Genomic DNA, 20698 nt, shown 5'->3' on the forward strand with positions numbered 1-20698 from the left:
AGCTTAGGAAAAAGCACTGTAGGCCAGGCATGGTGGCTCATGGCTGTAATCCCAGCACTTTGGGAGGCTGAGGCAAGCAGATCACTTGAGCTCAGGAGTTCAAGACTAGCCTGGGCCACATGGCAAAACCCTGTCTCTACAAAAAAAAAAAAAAATGGCCGGTCGTGGTGCCTTGCCCTTGTAGTCCCAGCTACTTCGGAGGCTGAGGCAGGAGGATTGCTTGAGCCTAGGAGGTGGAGGTTGCAGTCAGCTGAGATCATGCCATTGCACTCTAGCCTAGGCAACACAAGAAGCCCCTATCTCAAAAAAAGAAAAGAAAAATAGCACCGTAGTGTTAAATTGTTAAATTTGAATTATGAATCATGATTTCAAAAATATATTTTCTAGCTCTGATTACTGAAAGAGCTAGAAGCATTGGGACCCAAAATTACAGAATTACAGTGAGCACATCTAATACCCAGATTTGGTTTCTTTTTTTTTTTTTGAGACAAAGTCTTACTCTGTTGCCCAAGCTGGAGTGCAGTGGCACGATCTTGGCTCACTGCAACCTCTGCCCCCCTGGGTTCAAGTGATTCTCCTGCCTCAGCCTCCCAAGTAGCTGGGACTACAGGCACGCACCACCATGCCTGGCTAATTTTTGTATTTTTGGTAGAGACAGGGTTTCACTATGTTGGCCAGGCTGGTCTTGAACTCCTGACCTCATGACCTGCTCGCCTTGGTCTCCCAAAGTGCTGGGATTATAGGCATGAGCCACTGCACCTGGCCTCAGATTTGGTTTCTAAAGACCATTTCCCAACATTCCCTAACAGGGATCCTTAGAGAAATTCTAGGTCTTGGGCAGGGTGGGTACGGGTGAGCCTAAAGCAAGGAAGACAAATGGGTAGGTGGGGCAGCCAGAGCAGGCATTGAGGGCCATGGTTGAAAGGCCACAGGAGCTGGTCAAAGGTCTTCCACCTGGACAGTTGGAATGTTGGAAAAAGAATGCAACTGATTGTAACACATTGACTAAGTAAAAATCCATGAGTGTAGAATGATACCGAGATACAAGGAGAATGAAGACAGAAGGCCAGCTAAGAAATAGAAAAGTAATGACAGAATTATCAAAATTATCATTATGTAACCCCTAGTGTAAGTCTTAATTGTAAACTTTTTCACAGTAAAAGGATGGGAGGAAACAACTATATTAAGAGAAAAAAAGGCAATGTTTTTGGTTCCTGATGAAGCTTAAGTGTTTCATTATTTGATGGAAATCTCAGCCATGTTTTTGTAACCAAATCTGCTGGTACCACTTGACTTTTCAAGACTAGTCTTTTGATACTATGAATATTACAGGGTTATTATTTTATTATTATTATTATTATTTTCAGTTGCAGGATTTAATAGAGTGAAAACAGAGCTCCCATACAAAGGGAGGTATAGGATTATTATATAAAGTAATTATTTCCAAGGAAAGCGTGTTATTTCAGCGGTTTTCCTAGATTGAGATTCACTTTATTTTTCTGAGTCCCCATCATGGGCCGGACACTGTGCTAGCCATTTCTTTTTTTTTTTTTTTTTTTTTTTGAGATGGATTCTTGCTCTGTTGCCCAGGCTGGAGTGCAGTGGTACAATCTCGGCTCACTGCAACCACCACCTTCCAGGTTCAAGCGATTCAAGCGATTCTCCCGCCTCAGCCTCCCAAGTGGGATTATAGGTGCTTGCCACCACGCCCAGCTAATTTTTTTGTATTTTTAGTAGAGATGGGGTTTCGCCATGTTGGCCGGGCTGGTCTCAAACTCCTCACCTCAGGTGATCCGCCCGCCTCGGCCTCCCAAAGTGCTGGGATTACAGGCGTGAGCCACCGTGCCCGGCCTGTGCTAGCCATTTCTACATCTATTACTTCATTCTTAGCATAACCCTGAGAATTAGGTCAGATGAGGTGACTGAAGCTCAGAGAGCTCAGATACTGTGTCCAACGACAAGCATCAGTAAGTGTGAAAATGAAGGTTCAAGGCCAAGTCTTCTGGGCCCCAGGTCCCTTCCCTTCTCATAGCTCTTGTTCTGTCCCATGGATTAGCTCAGCAAGTAGCTTCAGGGGCTTGTTTTCAGGGTCTATGAGAGAGGAAGGCATGAAAACACAAAGGTGGAACCAAGGAAGACCAGAGGGAGAGAAGAGGCTACCTAGATGTCTCACAATAGTGTACATTTTGATTAAATGACATACTTGGAGGAAATGTTCCTGAATAGGTAAAAGCTGGTATTTTGTTCTATTGGAAAAAAAAGTGAGCTAGAAGAAAACACAATTTGCTTCTTTTTTTCTCTCATATCAGAGAAGAGAGAAGACATTTATAGTTTCTAAAATACCCTCAGTAGTATAATTCTGTCATACTTAATATGTAAATAACTAGATCAAGGAGGAAGAGGGGCGTGACTGCTTTTAGTACAAGACAGAGATCATACTAGCCTCTCCTGGAAAACTGCCCTGGGCTCCAACTGTACTCATGGTGGAAAATCTCAGGAGGCCACTACAGTCAGCAGTGTTAAGACTTTTAGCCTCTTTTAATTTTTTAAAAACAAAACACCTAGGAATCAGTTAACCAAAGATGTGCAATATATTTGCAAGGAAAACAAACACTGATGAAAGAACTTGAAGAGGACATAAAAAAAATGAAAGGGTATTCCATGCTTATGGTTTGGAAGAATTAGTATTGTTAAAATGGCAATACTACCCAAAGCAATTTACAGATTCAATGAAATCCTCTCAAAATATCAATGACATTCTTCACAGAAATAGAAAAAAAGATCCTAAAATTTATATGGAAACACAAAAGATTCTGAGTAGCCAAAGCAATCCTGAGGATAAGAACAAGGTGAAGTATCACACTACCTGACTTCAAAATACACTACAGAGTAACCAAATCAGTAGGATACTCACATAAAAACAGACACATAGGCCAGTGGAGCAGATTAGAAGACCCAGATACAAATCCATGCATTTGCAGCTAAAAAAGGCGCCAAGAACATACAATGGAGAAAGGACAGTCCCTTCAAAAAAATTGCGTTGGGGCTGGGTGCAGTGGCTCATGCCTATCATCCTAACCCTTTGGGAGGCTGAGGCGAGAGGATCACTTGAGGCTAGGAGTTTGAGACCAGCCTGATGAACATGGCAAGACTCTCTCTCCAAAAAAAAATTAGCCAGGTGTGGTGGCTTGTGCCTGTAGTCCCAGCTACTAGGGAGGCTGAAGTGGGAGGATCACTTGAGCCCAGGAGTTCAAGGCTGCAGTGAGCTGTGATCATGCCACTGGACTCCAGCTTGGGCAATAGAGTGCTTGGGCAATTGTGCTGGTAAAACTGGTTAACCATATGCAAAAAAATGAAAGACCCATATTTCTTACTATATATAAAAATGAAATCGAAATGGATTAAAGACTTAAGTCTAAGACCTGAAACTATGAAACTACTAGCAGAAAATTTTGGAGAAATGCTCCAGGACATTGGTCTGGGCAAAGATTTTTTGTGTAAGACCTCAAAAGCACAGACAGCCAAAGGAAAAATAGACAAATGGGATTAAATCAAACTAAAAAGCTTCTATTGCACAGCAAAAGAAACAGTCAACAAAGAGATAACCCACAGAATGGGAGAAAATACTTGCAATACTTGCAGATTAATCCATCTGACAAGGGATTAGTAACCAGAATTTGTAAGGAGCTCAAACAACTCAATAGCAAAAACCCAAATAATCCATTTCAAAAGTGGGCAAAAGATCTGAATAGACATTTCTCAAAAGAAGACATACAAATGGCCAACAGGCATATGAAAAGGTGCTCAACCTTATTGATCATCAGAGAAATTCAAATCAAAACCACAATGAGATATTTCACCCGAGGTAGAATGGCTTTTATCAAAAAGACAGGAATAACAGAGGCAGGCTGCTGGGCACGGTGGCTCATGCCTGTAATCCTAGTACTTTGGGAGGCCGAGTTGGGTGGATCACCTGAGATAAGGAGTTCAAGACCAGCCTGGCCAACATGGTGAAAACCCGTCTCTACTAAAAATATAAAAATTAGCTGGGCATGGTGGTGGGTGCCTGTAATCCCAGGTACTTGGGAGGCTGAGGCAGGAGAATCACTTGAACCCCGGGGCAGAAGTTGCAGTGAGCCGAGACCCCACCACTTCATTCCAGCCTGGCCGAAAGAGCAAAACTCTGTCTCAAAAACAGCAACAACCAAACAAAACAGAGGCTAGCCAGGATATGGAGAAAGGGGAACCCTGGTACACTGTTGGTGGGAATGTAAATTAGTACAGTCACGATGGAAAACAGTATGGAGGTTCTTAAAAAAATAAATAAATAAAACTACTATATGATCCACTACTGGATATATATTCAAAAGAAAGGAAATCAATATATCAAAGAGATATCTGCACTTCCATGCTTATTGCAGCACTATTCACAATAGCCAAAATGTGGAATCAACTGAAGTGTCCATCAATGCAGATGTGAGCCACCAGGCCCCGCCTTCTTTGTTGTATACTTTCATCTTTATTGACTAGTTCCCTTTTTTGAGTTTCCAATGAATGGAAAAAAAATGGATGATGGATAAAGAAAATTTTATGTGTGTATGTATACACACACACACACACACACACAGTGGAATATTATTCAGCTATAAAAAGAATGAAATCCTATCATTTGCAGCAGCATAGATGGAACTAGAAGACATGTAAGTGAAATAAGCTAAGAACAAAAGACAAAGATTGCATGTTCTCACACGTGGAAACTAAAATAGTGGATCTCATGAAGATAGTAGGTTGGTGGTTATCAGAGGCTGGGAAGGGTAGGAGGGAGAGGGGGATAAAAAGAGGTTGGTTAATGGGTACAAATATACACTTAGAAGAAATAAGACTTGGTGTTCAGTAGATCAGGAGGGTGTCTGTAGTTGACACCAATCTATCGTACATTTCAAAATAGCTAGAAGAGAATAATTCAGCCTCAATAAAAGAGAGATATTTAAGATAATTACCCGGGCTGGGTGCTGTGGCCCATGCCTGTAATCGCAGCACTTTGGGAGGCCGAGGCAGGAGGATTGCTTGAGCCCAGGAGTTTGAGACCAGCCTGGCCAACGTGGCGAAACATGGTCTCTACTAAGAATACAAAAATTAGCCAGGCATGGTGGCACGTGCCTGTAATCCCAGCTACTCAGGAGGCTGAGGCAGGAGAATTGCTTGAACCTGGGAGGTGGAGGTTGCAGTGAGCCGAGATTGCGCCACTGCACTCCAGTTTGGGCGACAAAGTGAGACTCTCTCTGGATGTGATTATATGAATGTATCAAATTATCACATGTACTCCCAAAGTGTGTTCCCTAATATGTATCAATTAAAAAATGAAATTAAAAAGGTATTTTTATATATGTATGAGTTTTGTGCATGCTCAGGAGCTAACTGGCTGATTTGATAGAAAACATACTTCTCTATTTCTTTACACTTGGGTAGCCATTTTCTGAAAGGGATTCTATGGAAGTTCTGGCGTAAACTTGGTCTCATTTAAGAGCCAACTGGCAATGAATCCCTGCTAGGGCATTCTGCTTGTTTCCAGTGTCTTTTGATCACTTACATCCCCAGGTCGATGTTTTGAAAGTGGATGTTAGAACCAAATTTCAGAGTTTCTGGACTTTGTCTTCATTCTGATTTAAAAGAAATGAATTATCTTGCTTTTCACCCATGTGATTTTTTAAATCTTATGAACAATCATTCTGAAAGTGGTTTCCTTTTTCCCTCCAGACAAGGCGCCTCTGTCGAAGAGCCTTCTGCTGGTCCCCAGTGCCCTCTCCCTCCTGCTAGCCCTCCTCCTGCCTCACTGCCAGAAGCTCTTTGTGTATGACCTCCACGCAGTCAAGAACGACTTCCAGGTGAGCTCTGCCTCATTGGCCCCTAGGAGGAGAGAGGACAGTTTTTTTTTCTAGATTTGCTTTTTCTTCCTGCTTTTAGTCCTGCAAAGCCCCCAATTTGTAAGAAATATTTATTATTAATATTTCATTAAGTAACTTTTCTAGTTGTATTTATTGATTTTTCAGCAAAACGGATAATAATGAAGCAATGGCAATATTTCCTTTTATTAGGCACATTTGTTTTCAGTTTCACTTTTTACTCAGAGAAGTGCAATTTATAACTTCAAGGAAATTAAAAACAATGTTAAATCTTTTTTTTAATGCCCAATATGCATACTTAGCTTTGCCAAAACCTTTTCTCAATTTGAATATTTGATTAGAGGAGCTAGGCTCTGTCAGTTGTATCAGGTTATGAATTTATGATAACTTTTACAGTGGTGATTAAACGAAGTAAGACATTTCTCTTGAATTTCTGCTGTGGGAAAGAGCAGAAGCGCTTTTCAAGGTTTCTGGACTGATCTTGTTGAAAATGCTGGTGCTGGGTTCTTGTCTATGAATTGGAGTGTTAGTGCAAGTTCTGGTATACGACTGCCACCCTTTCTTTGCTGAACACTTGGTTAGCCCATTTTAAGCACAATAATCCATTTCTGACACCTTTTCTTCATAGTGATATAATTAATACCATTGCTCAGATTGGCTTCACCACCTTCCTGTGCAGGTCTTTCAGTTATTTATCCGTATTATTTATCCATATTACTGATTTGTCAGAAGATAGTATAGCTTCTGTATTATTTCAGTTGCTATAATGCAGTCATTCTCAACCCTGGACACATTAGAATCACCTGGAAAAACTTCAAAGCTCTGTCTCCATATCTATACTTATGTGAAGGTATAATTTATACCTAGATTTATATAAACCCAGTATCTCAGCCCAGAACAACTGAGTCACAGAGTCTGGTGGTGGCGACTGGGCATTGCTCTACATTTAAAAACAACCCCTAGGGGATTCTAGTGTATGGCTGGCTTTGAGGACCACTAATGTAAGGGCCCCCCGGGCCTTTAGTTGATACCTTCCTAATTTCTGGAGTTAATTTGGTTCATTTGGCTAAGCCCACTCTGTGGGCATCTGTGCTTTAAAGGTGGTGACCTGCTTGGATGGAAGAGGACCACTCTTCTGTCCAGGAATGGGAATAGCCACATCCACATTAACACTTAAAACACCTAAAAGGCTCTCAGTGTGTATTCATGAGAGATATGGGAGTTTCAGTTCCGCCTTGGGAAATCTAAACACACACATACACATAAGAACGTGATTCTATAGGTCACAGGTGTACATGATATCCTTGGGGGGTGATACAGGAAATAGGGACCAGTATTGGGGGCATACCTCTGGAGAGTCTTAGGGGTATGAGCTTTCAGTTTGGTCCGAAAGAAGGGATGACTGTTAATTAGCAATGAAGAGAGGGAAGGGCGTTTTACTGCAGGAAGTAACATGAATTTCAGACCCTTAGGCGTGTGATACAGGAAGCATGCTTTGAGACAAACCCAGGCTTAGATTGGAAAAGTCCAGGAGGGCTCAGTTGATGAAGGGCTTTATTTTTTAAGTTCTAAACCTCCAGATTTTGGCAGTTAATGCAGAGGTACAGTCAGTTTTCTTTAGGTCGAGTTGCAGAAGCAGTGCTTTGCTGAGTGTAAGCCGGTAGCCAGTTATCAATCTTTAGGGGACATTCACCTGTATAATAATATGCAGTGGTTTATTCTCATACCAGCTCTCATAGTTTTGTGTCCTTGAGTATGATTGCAACACATAAATTATTTAAAACTGTAGCTAGCAGCTTTATTTTCATTAACTGAAAAAATAGGGTTCTAGAAATGCAGTTTATTGTATCTTAGTAATTACAAACCGTCCATTTCCTTAATCCCCAGATTTTCTTAGTGGCTCTCAGAGCTTATCTCTGAGTAGAGTATTTTCATTGTAATATTAAATGTGGGGATAGAGGACTTGGAGCTGCCTCTTAACGGTTTTTTTTGTTTTTTTTTTGTTTTTTTTTTTTGAGAGGGAGTCTCGCTCTTTCGCCCAGGCCGGAGTGCAGTGGCGCTATCTCGGCTCACTACAAGCTCCGCCTCCTGGGTTCACGCCATTCTCCTGCCTCAGCCTCCCGAGTAGCTGGCACTACAGGCGCCCGCCACCGTGCCCAGCTAATTTTTTGTATTTTTTTAGTAGAGACGGGGTTTCACTGTGTTAGCCAGGACGGTCTCGATCTCCTGACCTCATGATCCACCCGCCTGGGCCTCCCAAAGTGCTGGGATTACAGGCGTAAGCCACTGCGCCCGGCTCTTATGATTTTTGAATCTGGTGTTCTGAGGAGATGACAGTTATCGTCATCTGACATTGGTAAAGTACTTGACAGTTTCCTATGTGCTCTCATGTGTACTGCCTCATTGATCATACTGATGGAGGTATATGCTGCCTAAAGTTTCAGTGTGACTCTGGTACTGTTTCTCCTTGAGCCCAGCCATGGCCTCAACACAGCCTTAGAGGCAGCCATCCCCAGTTCAGCTGGGCTGGCAGGTGAGATGAACTCTGGTGGCCAGTACAGTCATGACAAAGACTCTGCCTGGTGTCTTGCTTGGAGTAGAGACTTATGTGACATGTTTTGGCAGTTGATATGCTCAGACTTCTCATTTGTATTCTTATTTCTGTTGGCAAGAGCACAGGTTGTATGACTTTAGACAAATAGTTTCTCTGTGCCTCTTTTTCCTTAAGACAGTTGGCTGGGTGTGGTGGCTCACGTATGTAATCTCAGCACCTTGGGAGGCCAACGCTTGCGGATGGATTGCTTGAGCCCAGGAGTTCAAGACCAGCCTGGGCAACATGGCAAAACACCATCTCTACAAAAAATACAAAAATTAGACGGGTGTGGTGGTGCACACCCAGCTACTCAGGAGGCTGAGGTACGAGTATTGATTCAGTCCAGAGGGTTGAGCCTGCAGTGAGATGTGATCACATCACTGCATTACAGCCTGGGCAACAGAGTGAGACGCTCAAAAAAAAAAAAAAGAGTTACTATTACCAATGTTCGCAGCAGCATTATTCACAATAGCAAAAAGGTAGAAACCCAAATGTCTATTAACAGATACATGGATAAACAAAATGTGGTGTATACATACCATAGAATATTATTCAATTATAAATGAGAATGAGATTGATACATGCTTTACCATGAACCTTGAAAATATTATGCAAAGTGAAATGAGCAAATGCAAAAGGACAAATAAATGATCTTATTTACATGAGGTATCTAGTATAAGCAAATTCATAGAGACATTAAGTAGAATAATGTTTCCTAGGGCTAAGGGGAGAGGGAACAGGAAGTTAGCATGGCATTTCTGTCTAGGATGATGAAGAGTTCTGGAAATAGATAGTGGTGATGGTTGTACAATATTGTGAATTTGCTTAATACCACTGAATTGTATACTCAATAGTTAAAACTGTAACTTTTATATCTGTTTTACCACAATAAAAATACAAAGAAAAGTTGGAATTAATATTTGTTTTACCTATCTCATAAGGTCATTGTGAAGGGGAAATAAGATTAGGATGTTTGTCAAATGTCATTGGGATTATCTTTAAAAATCTGAAAAATGTTTAAGCAGACTCAAAAATAGGCCTTCGAGTAGCTCTTTTTTTTTTTTTTTTTTTGTATGTCCCCTTGTGTGTTTTTTATGCAACCAGAAGTTGGGTGAAACAATGACTTAAATAAACCAATATTTCAAACCTTGTCATATTTAGCAGCAGTTGCCATAAATTACTTTGCATAGTTGCTATGAAGTAGGTTGATGATTAAAATTAAGCTCAGAAATGTATATTTTTGAGTTTATACCTAAGTTGTTTTTCAGTTACAACTTTGTCTTATTCAGTAACATAAAAATGAACATTTGTTAGTCTTTCATTCTAGCTTACGTATATAATTTTTAAAAATCTTACTAAACGTGATCCTAAAATTTCTTATAGGGAGTTTTCTGTTATCTTAATGAGAATGTGTTTTCTTATAAGCACAAAAAAATTTCAAGTACCTTTCGTGCCACTGTTGGAAGGAATTTTTACTATGAGAAACTTGAGCTCAGAGAACATACATATATAGTTTTCCTTTGGTGTGTGCGTTATGATTTTGTTTGGGATATTAAAAATAGGCAGTGTAAACATAACAAATTTGCTGAGGAAGAGACCCGAACAAATTTTACTCTTGTTTATTGTTCTTTTTTAAATCCCCATCTAGATTTGGAGGTTGATATGTGGAAGAATAATTTGCCTTGATTTGAAAGATACTTTCTGCAGTAGTCTGCTTATTTATAATTTTAGGATATTTGAAAGAAGATATGGAAGCAGAAAATTTGCAGTAAGTTTTTATGTATTTTGTCTTTGCTACTTAGGCTGTAGAAAATAATTTTGTTTAAATGGATTTTATTTTGTTAAACTTGGTGTTGTTATTTACAGTTATCTTTTTAATTACACTATTCTCTATCTGATTTGAGGCACATGAACATTAGCCAAAGAAAATTTTAAAATGTAAGACACTAGCATAATAATAATAGTGATAATGATAATATGTAGTATTAGTTGTGAACACTAATACAAATTTTAATACTTTGACTTTAATAAAATTATAATTTATTTTGCTTAGTGGTTTGTGTTTTACATGTTAAAAATATATCTTCAACATACTTAAAAATTATGGAGGTTAATACATTTGAGCAATATGGGTTTACCCCGCCCATTTTCTAAAGTCTATTTTAATAAAAACAAATAATTTCGAATATATATACACACACACACACACACACACACACACACACACACACATACATATGAATACACACCTTTGAGCTGATTCTAGCTGAATAAATGTTAGTTTATTTTTAGGAGACTTATCTCTATAATTTTTCTGCTGTTTTATTTTGCAGTCCTTTTTGCTGGGTTCCTGGGTTTTGTCAGCCTTATTTGACTTTCTCCTCGTCGAAGCTATGCGGTATTTCTTTGGCATCACTGCAGCTAGTAATTTGCCTTCTGGATTGTAAGTAGCACTTAAAGATTGACTTAATTTAGAACTACTTGAATCTGATTTAAAGTGTTGTTATTATATGTGAAAGTCAGTAAAAGAATATTTTAAACTTCTAGATATAAATTGATTCTATATGTAAAAAAAAGTCTAATCTGTGCCTACATTTTTATTATGTTCTTGAAATAGAATCAATTTTATGTTAATTCTTTAAAATTTATTTTACTTTTTTTTTTTTTTTTTTGAGATGGAGTCTTGCTCTGTCACCCAGGCTGGAGTGCATTGGCACGATCTCGACTCACTACACCCTCTGCCTCCCGGGTTCAAGCGATTCTCCTGCCTCAGCCTCCCTAGTAGCTGGGACTACAGGCACGTGCCACCACGCCCACCTAATTTTTGTATTTTTTAGTAGAGACAGGGTTTTGCCACGTTGGCCAGGCTGGTCTTGAGCTCCTGACCTCAGGTGATCCACCTGCCTCAGCCTCCCAAAATGCTTGAGCCACTGTGTGAGCCACCGCGCCCAGCCACATTCTTTTTTTGGCTTTGAAATTTTGTGTTTTAGAGAATTTTAAATGAATTTCCTATTCTGATCCTGATAGAATTAGTTTTGTGTGTTTTTATAGTGAAATTTGTCTTTGTAATTTTATGAACTAAACACAAAAATATAGTTTAATTAGATTAGGAAACAAAATTAATTTGTATGAAGTTAAGTTTCTGAAGAATAATTTTTTAAAAGCTGATAATGTTTTATACACTTCCATCAAACATAAAACAAAGCCAGTGTATAGGTTATAACTTTGTAGACAACCTGCCGTGGCCAACCCCACTCAGAATTTGTATGCTTTCATATTGCATTGATCTTCTTTAAAAAAACAAAAACCATGTATTAGTGTGTGAAATAACTAGAATCTAGGAGTAGAGTTGACAGAGCGAGACTCCATCTCAAACAAACAAACAAACAGGCCGGCTGCAGTTTCTCATGCCACCTTTGGGAGGCCGAGGTGGGGGCATCACGAGGTCAGGAGTTTGAGACCAGCCTGGTCAATGTGGTGAAACCCTATCTCTTCTAGAAATACAAAAATTAGTCGGGTGTGGTGGCATGTAGTCCCAGCTGCTCAGGAGGCTGAGGCAGAAGAATCGCTTGAACCCGGGAGGCAGAGGTTGCAGTGAGCCGAGATCGCGCCACTGCACTTCAGCCTGGGTGACAGAGTGAGACTCCGTCTCAAGAAACAAACAAAAAACCCCCAAAAAACCATGTATTCGTGTGTGAAATAATTAGAATCTAGGGGCAGAGTTGTTAGCATATGTAAATGACCTCCAAGCATCTGAATGAAGTATCTGAGACACTATTTGGGAAATGAGATAGTATGAAATATAGATACCAGATATTTAAAATTCTGTGTGTACTATCTTCAGTCTTCTTTTAATTTTAAATATGTGTTTTGAGAACTATTAAGCTACTGTATGTATCTTGATTCAAATTCACTTTGGATCCCTATTTTAAAATTATAATTAGTGTTCTAATACCTTTCGTACCTGCATTGTTAATGTTTACAGTGTAGCTGCCTTTTGTGAATTATAGTTGGTGTGAATATCCATGAATGTTGACCTTGAGCTGTTTTAATAATGTATGATTCTGAATAATGTTTGAATGGAGGCATAAAGTTCTGTGTCATAATTTGCATGCAGTTTGAATTCCACAGGTGGTCATTGTAATTAGACTGAGAAGTTAAAGTTGAATATTCTGTTATTGGTGAAAATAGTGTGGTCATCAGGAATGATTCCACATTGACTCAGGAAAGCAGCAGCATTGCTAAATCATCAGTTTTCCCCAAAACATCTCCTATCAGGCCAGTTCCTTTTGGTTCCCTCTATAGCCTACTGAGTGATGGGAGGTATGTGTGTCTGTTAGAATGAACTTTGGAGATGGATAGTAACTTAGCGTTATTCTTATTTACACTGTCTCCTTGTCTTCTTTTTCCTGCTGCACATAGAGTCGAATGACAGTAGAACTTTCGTATTCATTTATTTAATTATGGAATCCTATTAACTAGTGCATAAAAAGATTGATTCAATTTTGAAGTTGGTGGGAATATTTTTGCTTACTCTCAGAAGAGGGAAGGGATTTATCTATTTAAATCTCAGTTTGTAGCAAGAGTTACAAACTTGAATAAATTGAAAAGTTATAGCATCCCCTTTGAAAGACACTATAAATGTTAATTCAGCCATCACCTGAATGAGAATATATTTCTCTTCCTTTTCAAGTCACAAAACATTATAGTATGTAGTATAACTTTTTTAAATCTTGAGGCTTTCTCAAACATAGACTTTTTGGAACACAATTAGTTCAACAAGTAAACTTTGTATAATGTAAATATATTTCTTAAAAACATTTTTATTATTATTATTTTTTGGTAGAGGAAAGGTTTTGCTATGTTGTCTAGGCTGGTCTTGAATTCCTGGGCTCAAGTGATCCTCCTTTCTTGGCCTCCCAAAGTGCTGGGATTGCAGGTGTGAGCCACTGTACCCAGCCACAAATATATCTTTTATTGATGGTAGCAAAGCTTCAAAAACTAAAGAGAGGAAACTACTGTGTTTTTTTTTTAAGTCAATGTACTTCATGGACACAGGGAGGGGAAATCACACACTGGGGCTGTCTGTGGGTGGGGGGCAAGGGGAGGGAGAGCATTAGGACAAATACCTAATGCATGCGAGGCTTAAAACCTAGATGACGGGTCGATATGTGCAGCAAACCACCATGGCACATGTATACCTCTGTAACAAACCTGCACGTTCTGCACATGTATCCCTGGAACTTAAAATAGAAATGTGTGTTTTACAGCTTTCAGTGTTTTTCACCTAACATCTAATATTTTTCTTTCCCTTCAGTACCAAATTTATCTGCACTCTCTATAGTTCTTTACTCCCTATTTAATTCTCTCTCTCTCTTTTTTTTTTTTTTACCTCACCACTATAGGAACTTCTCTTATAAAGGTCACCAGTGGCCACCTAATTTCTAAAGCCACTGGTCATCCTCTTTAACCTTTCAGTAGCACATTAAATGCTTTTAACCTCTTGTTATTTCATGAAACCACCTGCTCTCTTGAGTTCCACACACTACTCCCTCCTAGTTCTTTCTGACTTAGTTACTGCGTGCAGCTCTTTTCTCAAGCTTTTTGGGCTATCTTGCCCACTTTCTTGATTTCAACTACAGTGAACATGTATCATTTGCTTCCCAGCTCTCTATTTCCAACCCACCCTACTCTCCTGATATTTCTTGAGTCTTATTTCCTTTCTTTTATTTTATTTTTAGAAATGAGGTCTTATTCAGTTGCCCAGGCCTGGAGTACAGTGGTGAGATCATAGCTCACTGTAACCTCAAACTCCTGGGTTCAAGCAGTCCTCCCAGCTCAGCCCTCTGAGTAGCTGTGACTGTAGGTGTGCCACCATGCCCAGCTAATTTTTTTTTTTTTTTTTGGAGATGGAGTTTCGCTCTTGCTGCCCTGGCTGCAGTGCAATGGTGCGATTTCTGCTCATTGCGACCTCCACCTCCCTGGTTCAAGCGATTCTTCTGCCTCAGCCTCCTGAGTGGCTGGGTTTGCCACCATGCCTGGCTAATTTTTTTGTATTTTTAATAGGACAGGGTTTCACCGTATTGGTCAGGCTGGTCACAAACTCCTGACCTCAGATGATCCACCTCCCTTGGCCTCCCAAAGTGCTGGGATTACAGGTGTGAGCCACTGCACCCGGCCATTTTTTGTTTGTTTGTTTGTTTGTTTTTGTAGAGATTGGGTCTTGTTATTTTGCCCAGGCTGGTCTCAAACTCCTGGCCTCCAGCGATCCTCCTGCCTTGGCCTCCCGAAGCGCTGGAATTATAGGCGTGACCACCATGTCTGGTCTAGAGTCTTATTTCCTAATGATTTATAGACTCAAAGAAAACTCATGTTCAGAAGCTCTCTTCTCTTCTGGCCTCCTCTCTATCCTCTTCCCCTCTTTCTTCTTATTTTAGTTAGTAACATCTACTCGGAGTCATGCAAGCTGGAAATCTTTCGTTTTTCTTGTCAGTGGGGTAGGTGATTGAGTCTTCGTTTTTATTTTTTGAAATTTCAACTTTCAGATTCAGGGGGTACATGTGAAGGTTTGTTATATGAGTATATTGCATGATACTGAGGTTTCGGGTACAGATGATCCCTTCACCCAGGTAGTGAGCGTGGTATCCAGTAGTTAGTTTTTCAACCCTTGCTCCCCTCCCTCCTTCCCCCTCTAATAGTCCTCCATGTCTATTGCTGCCATCTTTATGTCCGTGTGTACTCAGTGTTTAGCTCCCACTTTTAAGTGAGTTCATGTGGTATTTGATTTTCTGTTCCTGCATTAGTTTATTTAGGATAATGGCCTCCAGCTGCATCCATGTTGCTGCAAAGGACATGATTTCATTCTTTTTTATGGCTGCATAATATTCCATTGTGTGTATGTACCATATTTTCTTTATCCAGTCCATTGCTGATGGGCACTTAGGTTGATTCCATGTCTTTGCTATTGTGAATAGTTCTGCGATGAACATGTGAGTGCATGTGTCTTTTTGGTAGAATGATTTATTTTCTTTTGGCTACGTCCTCAGTAGTGGGATTGCTGGGTTGAATGGTAGTCCTATTTTAAGTTCTTTGAGAAATCTCCAAACTGCTTTCTATAGTGGCTGAACTAATTTACATTCCCACCAACAGTATATAAGTGTTCCCTTTTCTCACTTACATACAACAGTGTATAAGTGTTCCCTTTTCTCACTTACATACAACAGTGTATAAGTTTCCCTTTTCTTCCCAGATCTCACCAGCATCTGTTGTTTTTTGGCTTTTTAGTAGCCATTCTGACTGGTGTGAGATGGTATCTTATTGTGGTTTTGATTTGCATTTCTCTGATGATTACCGTTGAGCATTTTTTCTTGTGTGTTGGCCGCTTGTGTGTCTTCTTTTGAAAAGTATCTGTTCGTGTCTTTTGCCCACTTTTTAATGGGGTTGTTTTGTGCTTGTTGAATCAAGTTCCTTATAGATTCTGGATATTAGACCTTTGTCAGATGCAGTTTGTGAATATTTTCTCCCATTTTATAGATTGTTTGTTTACTCCGTTGATAGTTTATTTTGCTGTGCAGAAGCTCTTTAGTTTAAATGGGTCCCATTTGTCAATTTTTGTTTTCATTACAATTGCTTTTGAGGACTTAGTCACAAATTCTTCCCTAAGGCTGATGTCCAGAATGGTGTTTCCTAGGTTTTCTTCTAGGATGCTTATAGTTTGAGGTCTTACATTTATATCTTTAATCCATCTTGAATTAATTTTTGTATGTGGTGCAAGTAGGGGTACAGTTTCATTTTCTGCGTATGACTAGCCAGCTATCCTAGCACCATTTATTGAATAGGGAATCCTTTCACCACTGTTTATTTTTGTGAACTTTGTTGAAGATCAGATGGCTGTAGGTGTGAGGCTTTATTTCTGGGTTCTCTATTCTGTTCCACTGGTCTGTATGTCTGTTTTTGTACCAGTACCATGCTGTTTTGCTTAGTGTAGCCTTACAGTCTGAAGTCAGGTAATGTGATGCCTCTGGCTTTGTTTTTTTCTTTTCTTTTTTTTTTTTCCTCAGGATTGCCTTGGCTATTTGGGGCTCTTTTTTTGGTTCTATATGAATTTTAGAATAATTTTTTCTAATTCTGTGAAAAATGACATTGTAGTTTGCTAGGAATAGCCTTGAATCTGTAGATTGCTATGGTCAGTATGGCCATTTTGATGATATTGATTGTTTCAGTCCATGAGAATGGAATGCTTTTTCCATTTGTTTGTGTCATCTTTGATTTTTTTCTTTTTTCTGTTTTTTTTTTTTTTTTTTTTTTTTTTTTTTTTTTGAGACTGAGTCTCACTCTATCACCCAGGCTGGAGTGCAGTGGTGCGATCTTGGCTCACTGCAACCTCCGCCTCCCAGGTTCAAGCGATTCTCCTGCCTCAGCCTCCCGAGTACCTGGGATTACAGGCGCGTGCCACCATGCCCGGCTACTTTTTTTTTTGTATTTTTTAGTAGAGATGGGGTTTCACTGTGTTAGCCAGGATAGTCTCGATCTCCTGACCTCGTGATCAGCCTGCCTCGGCCTCCCAAAGTGCTGGGATTATAGGCATGAGCCACTGAGCCTGGCCATCTTTGAATTTTTTCAGCAGTGTTTTGTAGTTCTTGTAGAGATCTTTTACCTTCATGGTTAGATGTATTCCTAGGTATCTTTTTGTGTGTGTGTGTGGCTATTGTAAATGGGGTTGTGTTCTTGGTTTGACTCTCGGCTTGAACTAAGTTATTGATGTATAGAAATGCTACTACTGATCTTTCCACATTGATTTGGCATCCTGAAACTCCAGTGAAGTTGTTTCTCGATTCCTGGAGCCTTTTGGCAGAGTCTTTAGGGTTTTCTAGATATAGAATCGTATTGTCAGTAAAGAGAAATAGTTTGAGCTTTCTTGTTTGGATGCCTTTTCTTTCTTTCTCTTGCCTAGTTGCTCTGGCTAGGACTTCTGGCACTGAGTCTTAGTAATTCAAAGTTCTGAATAACTCATTCATTCATCCCTTCTTCTCTACTTCCACTGTCATTATTATCCCAGTTTAGACTCTTAAATCTTTTCTTGTCTACTTTTTTACAGTAATTCTCTAACTAGTTTCCCTGTGAATTTCAAAGCATTCCATACAATGCTGTCAGAAGTTATCTTTCTAAAATGCAGGCTTAACCACACTAGTTCTTTTAAAAACCCTCAAATTCTCATTTCCATCAGAATAAAAGTCAGATTCTTCCAAGATGCTATCCAGGCAGTCCGGAATAGTGGAAATAGCATGATCTTTGCCATCAGACAGACCAGATTTGAGATTCCAGCTCTGCCACTTACTAGTTATGTGAAATCTTGAGCAAGTTACTTCTCTCAAGCTCCATTTCCTGAGCTCAGTTTATAGATGACCCTCACATGTCAACTGTGGGTATTCTGTGCTTCAAAGGGTAGCAGCAAGAATTAAAGAAGCTCTATTGAGCCAAGCTTCTAGGAGCAAGTGTATACCCCTTCCATGTATTGCTTTTCTTAAGAGACAAGGTCTTGCCATGTTATCCAGGCTGGCCTTGAACTCCTAGGCTGAAGCCCAGTCCTCCCACCTCAGCCTCCTGAGTAGCCGGGATTATAGGCACGTGCTACCATGCCCAGCTCTTCTTTCCTTTCAGAGCCCTCCTCATCTGACCACCAGCTAGTCTCTCAAACTGTTTCCCAACTGGTCATCCAGCTTTCTTCGCTTGCTACCCATTTGCATTCTCATGCCTACTTGGCTTGCTTTCTGCTTCCTCTTGCCCTTTGGCAGGATTAATTGCCCTTATGTGTGTATTACAACACATGTATTAATTATCTCTGTTAGTATTTATTATATTACATTGTCATTGTCTGTGCCTCCTAGGCTACCCACTGGCTCTTTGAGGGAGAACCAAGTTTCACTTTGTGTACTCATTGCCCTACATTCGGTAATGTTGAAGGACAAGCAAGCCTTGATTACAGTGTAGCCCCAGTAAGACTGTAAGGGAAGGCCTTTGAACCACAGACCTGTTCATTTCTTTTTCTAGTGCTTTGCATAGAAATTGTAGCTGACATATGCTAGATGCTCATGACTATGATTTAAACTCAGAAAATGTAACCATTAGGTTTTGAAAGTAGAGATAACTCCATTATTAAAAGCCATATGTATTAGGCATTTCTAGTAATTCATTCCTGCCACACATCTGGCCTTATATACCTATTATTTTTTGTTAGTATTTATATGTGGATGTTACATTGTTTTCCAGAATACAGTGAAATTTTGAATTTTTACATATTATGTTAAAATGTATTTGGTTATAATGCTAAGTAAATTATTTTAAAAATAACTTAAGTGATCTAAAATTAAATTATAATTTAGATTATTTACAATTTAACTGTGAGAATCACAGCATACATTTTCACTTTGTTGATTTTGTATCAATAGAATCTTCTGTTGTGCTTTTTGCTCTGAGACTAAACTCTTCTTATCAAGACAAGCTATGGCAGAGAACTTTTCCATCTAATAAATTTAAGAGTAGATTCATCTGTATGGTTGAGAGTAGGGTCTGACTATGTATATGTGTACAATAAACCTACATATCAAATACAAGAGTTGTTTTTCTTGTTTTAGAAATAATTATATGTTAAATATATGTAAGATCTATACATAATATGTAAAGATATAATATCTATAAAGATACTTTATGTATATAAAATATATAAAGATATATATTTTACTCATTTGACTATTGAAACTAAAAACTGTGTTTTTCTCTTTATTGAGAAACTGCATCTCAATACCACCTTATGTAGCTCTGAGAATGTTTACATTCTTTAAGTATGTTTGCTTTTTATTATTGAAAAATTGGTGTTTGACATGAAAGAACTGACCTTGGTTTCTAGATGTGGTTCTTTAGCTGAGCAAGTCACATAACCTCTTCAGACCTCAGTTTTTTATATTTCGAACAGAAGAATTGTGCTAAGAAGATTGTCTAAGGGACCTTCTAGTGCAAAAATGCCATTTTATTATTAGACTTTTTGTGTTTATCTTTTTTTTTTTAAGGAATATGAATTTACCTATGTTATTTCCAGAAATCAATTTCTTTTTTTTTTTTTTTTTTTTTTGAGACGGAGTCTTGCACTGTCACCCAGGCTGGAGTGCAACGGCGCAATCTCGGCTCACTGCAGCCTCCGCCTCCTGGGTTCAAGCTATTCTCCAGCCCCAGCTTCCCGAGTAGCTGGGATTAGAGGAACCTGCCATCATGCCTGGCTAATTTTTGTATTTTTAGTAAAGATGGGGTTTCACCATGTTGGCCAGGCTGGTCTCGAACTCCTGACCTCAAGTGATCCATCCACCTCAGCCTCCCAAAGTGCTGGAATTACAGGCGTGAGCCACCACGCCCAGCCAGAAATAAATTTCTTTTTATTATTATTATTATTATTATACTTTAAGTTTTAGGGTACATGTGCACAATGTGCAGGTTTGTTACATATGTATCCATGTGCCATGTTGGTGTGCTGCACCTATTAACTCATCATTTAGCATTAGATATATCTCCTAATGCTGTCCCTCCCCCCTGCCCCCCAGAAATAAATTTCTAACCAATGCATGTATTTGGTTCTAAGCCCCAGCAGGATATGATCATGTTAAGAGTGATAAAGGTAATTTAGCAGAGAGGAAGTTATAGTTGAATCATTTATTTTACTTCCATAAGTATTAAGGATAATAGGGGCTTTACAGATTATAGTTCAGTTTTTTTCTTTTAGATGGATAAGTTACTTGGTTTGTTACTTTATTAGGAGAAATTAAATGGCAAGGCTAATAATCCAAGGTTCCTACTAGTACTATTTATACTGTGACATATGGCCTGGGAAAAAAAATCAATTAACTTCTTTTGTAAAAATGGTATCTTTAACCAAATAAGAAGAGCAAACTGTTTGTATTGGAGAATGGCATTTCGCCATATAGTAGAAACCTCACATGATAGAAATGAACTTGGATTATTGGATAGAAATAGCATCTCAGGTTAGATTTTCATCATTAGTCCTAAATAGGGTTTGGTGCATAGTAGGCTCTCAGTGTTTGTTGAATGACTATCCTCTGTTTTCAAAAGAATGAATTCAGAGTAGGGGAGGGCTGATGGGGATGGCTTTTACAGGCCCCTTGGGTTCTTGTTCCTATTAATTTTGCCTTGTAGT

At 39.1% G+C, this 20698-nt stretch overlaps 1 protein-coding gene across 2 annotated transcripts in view; it reads left to right on the top strand.

Moving 5' to 3' along the window:
- UBAC2 (UBA domain containing 2) overlaps nt 1-20698 on the top strand; it is a 190170-nt gene that overhangs the window by 29199 nt on the left and 140273 nt on the right. For both annotated transcript variants that reach the window (XR_009213314.1, XM_032151181.3), the window contains exons 2-4: nt 5758-5885; nt 10145-10264; nt 10830-10939. Coding sequence is in view for 1 of the 2 variants with exons in the window: in XM_032151181.3 (XP_032007072.1) it covers nt 5758-5885; nt 10145-10264; nt 10830-10939 (358 nt within the window). In the remaining variant the exon portion in view is untranslated. The remainder of the gene's footprint in view (nt 1-5757; nt 5886-10144; nt 10265-10829; nt 10940-20698) is intronic.

Source organism: Hylobates moloch, unplaced genomic scaffold (assembly GCF_009828535.3).
Source record: "Hylobates moloch isolate HMO894 unplaced genomic scaffold, HMol_V3 SCAFFOLD_4, whole genome shotgun sequence".
Lineage (NCBI taxonomy): Eukaryota > Metazoa > Chordata > Mammalia > Primates > Hylobatidae > Hylobates > Hylobates moloch.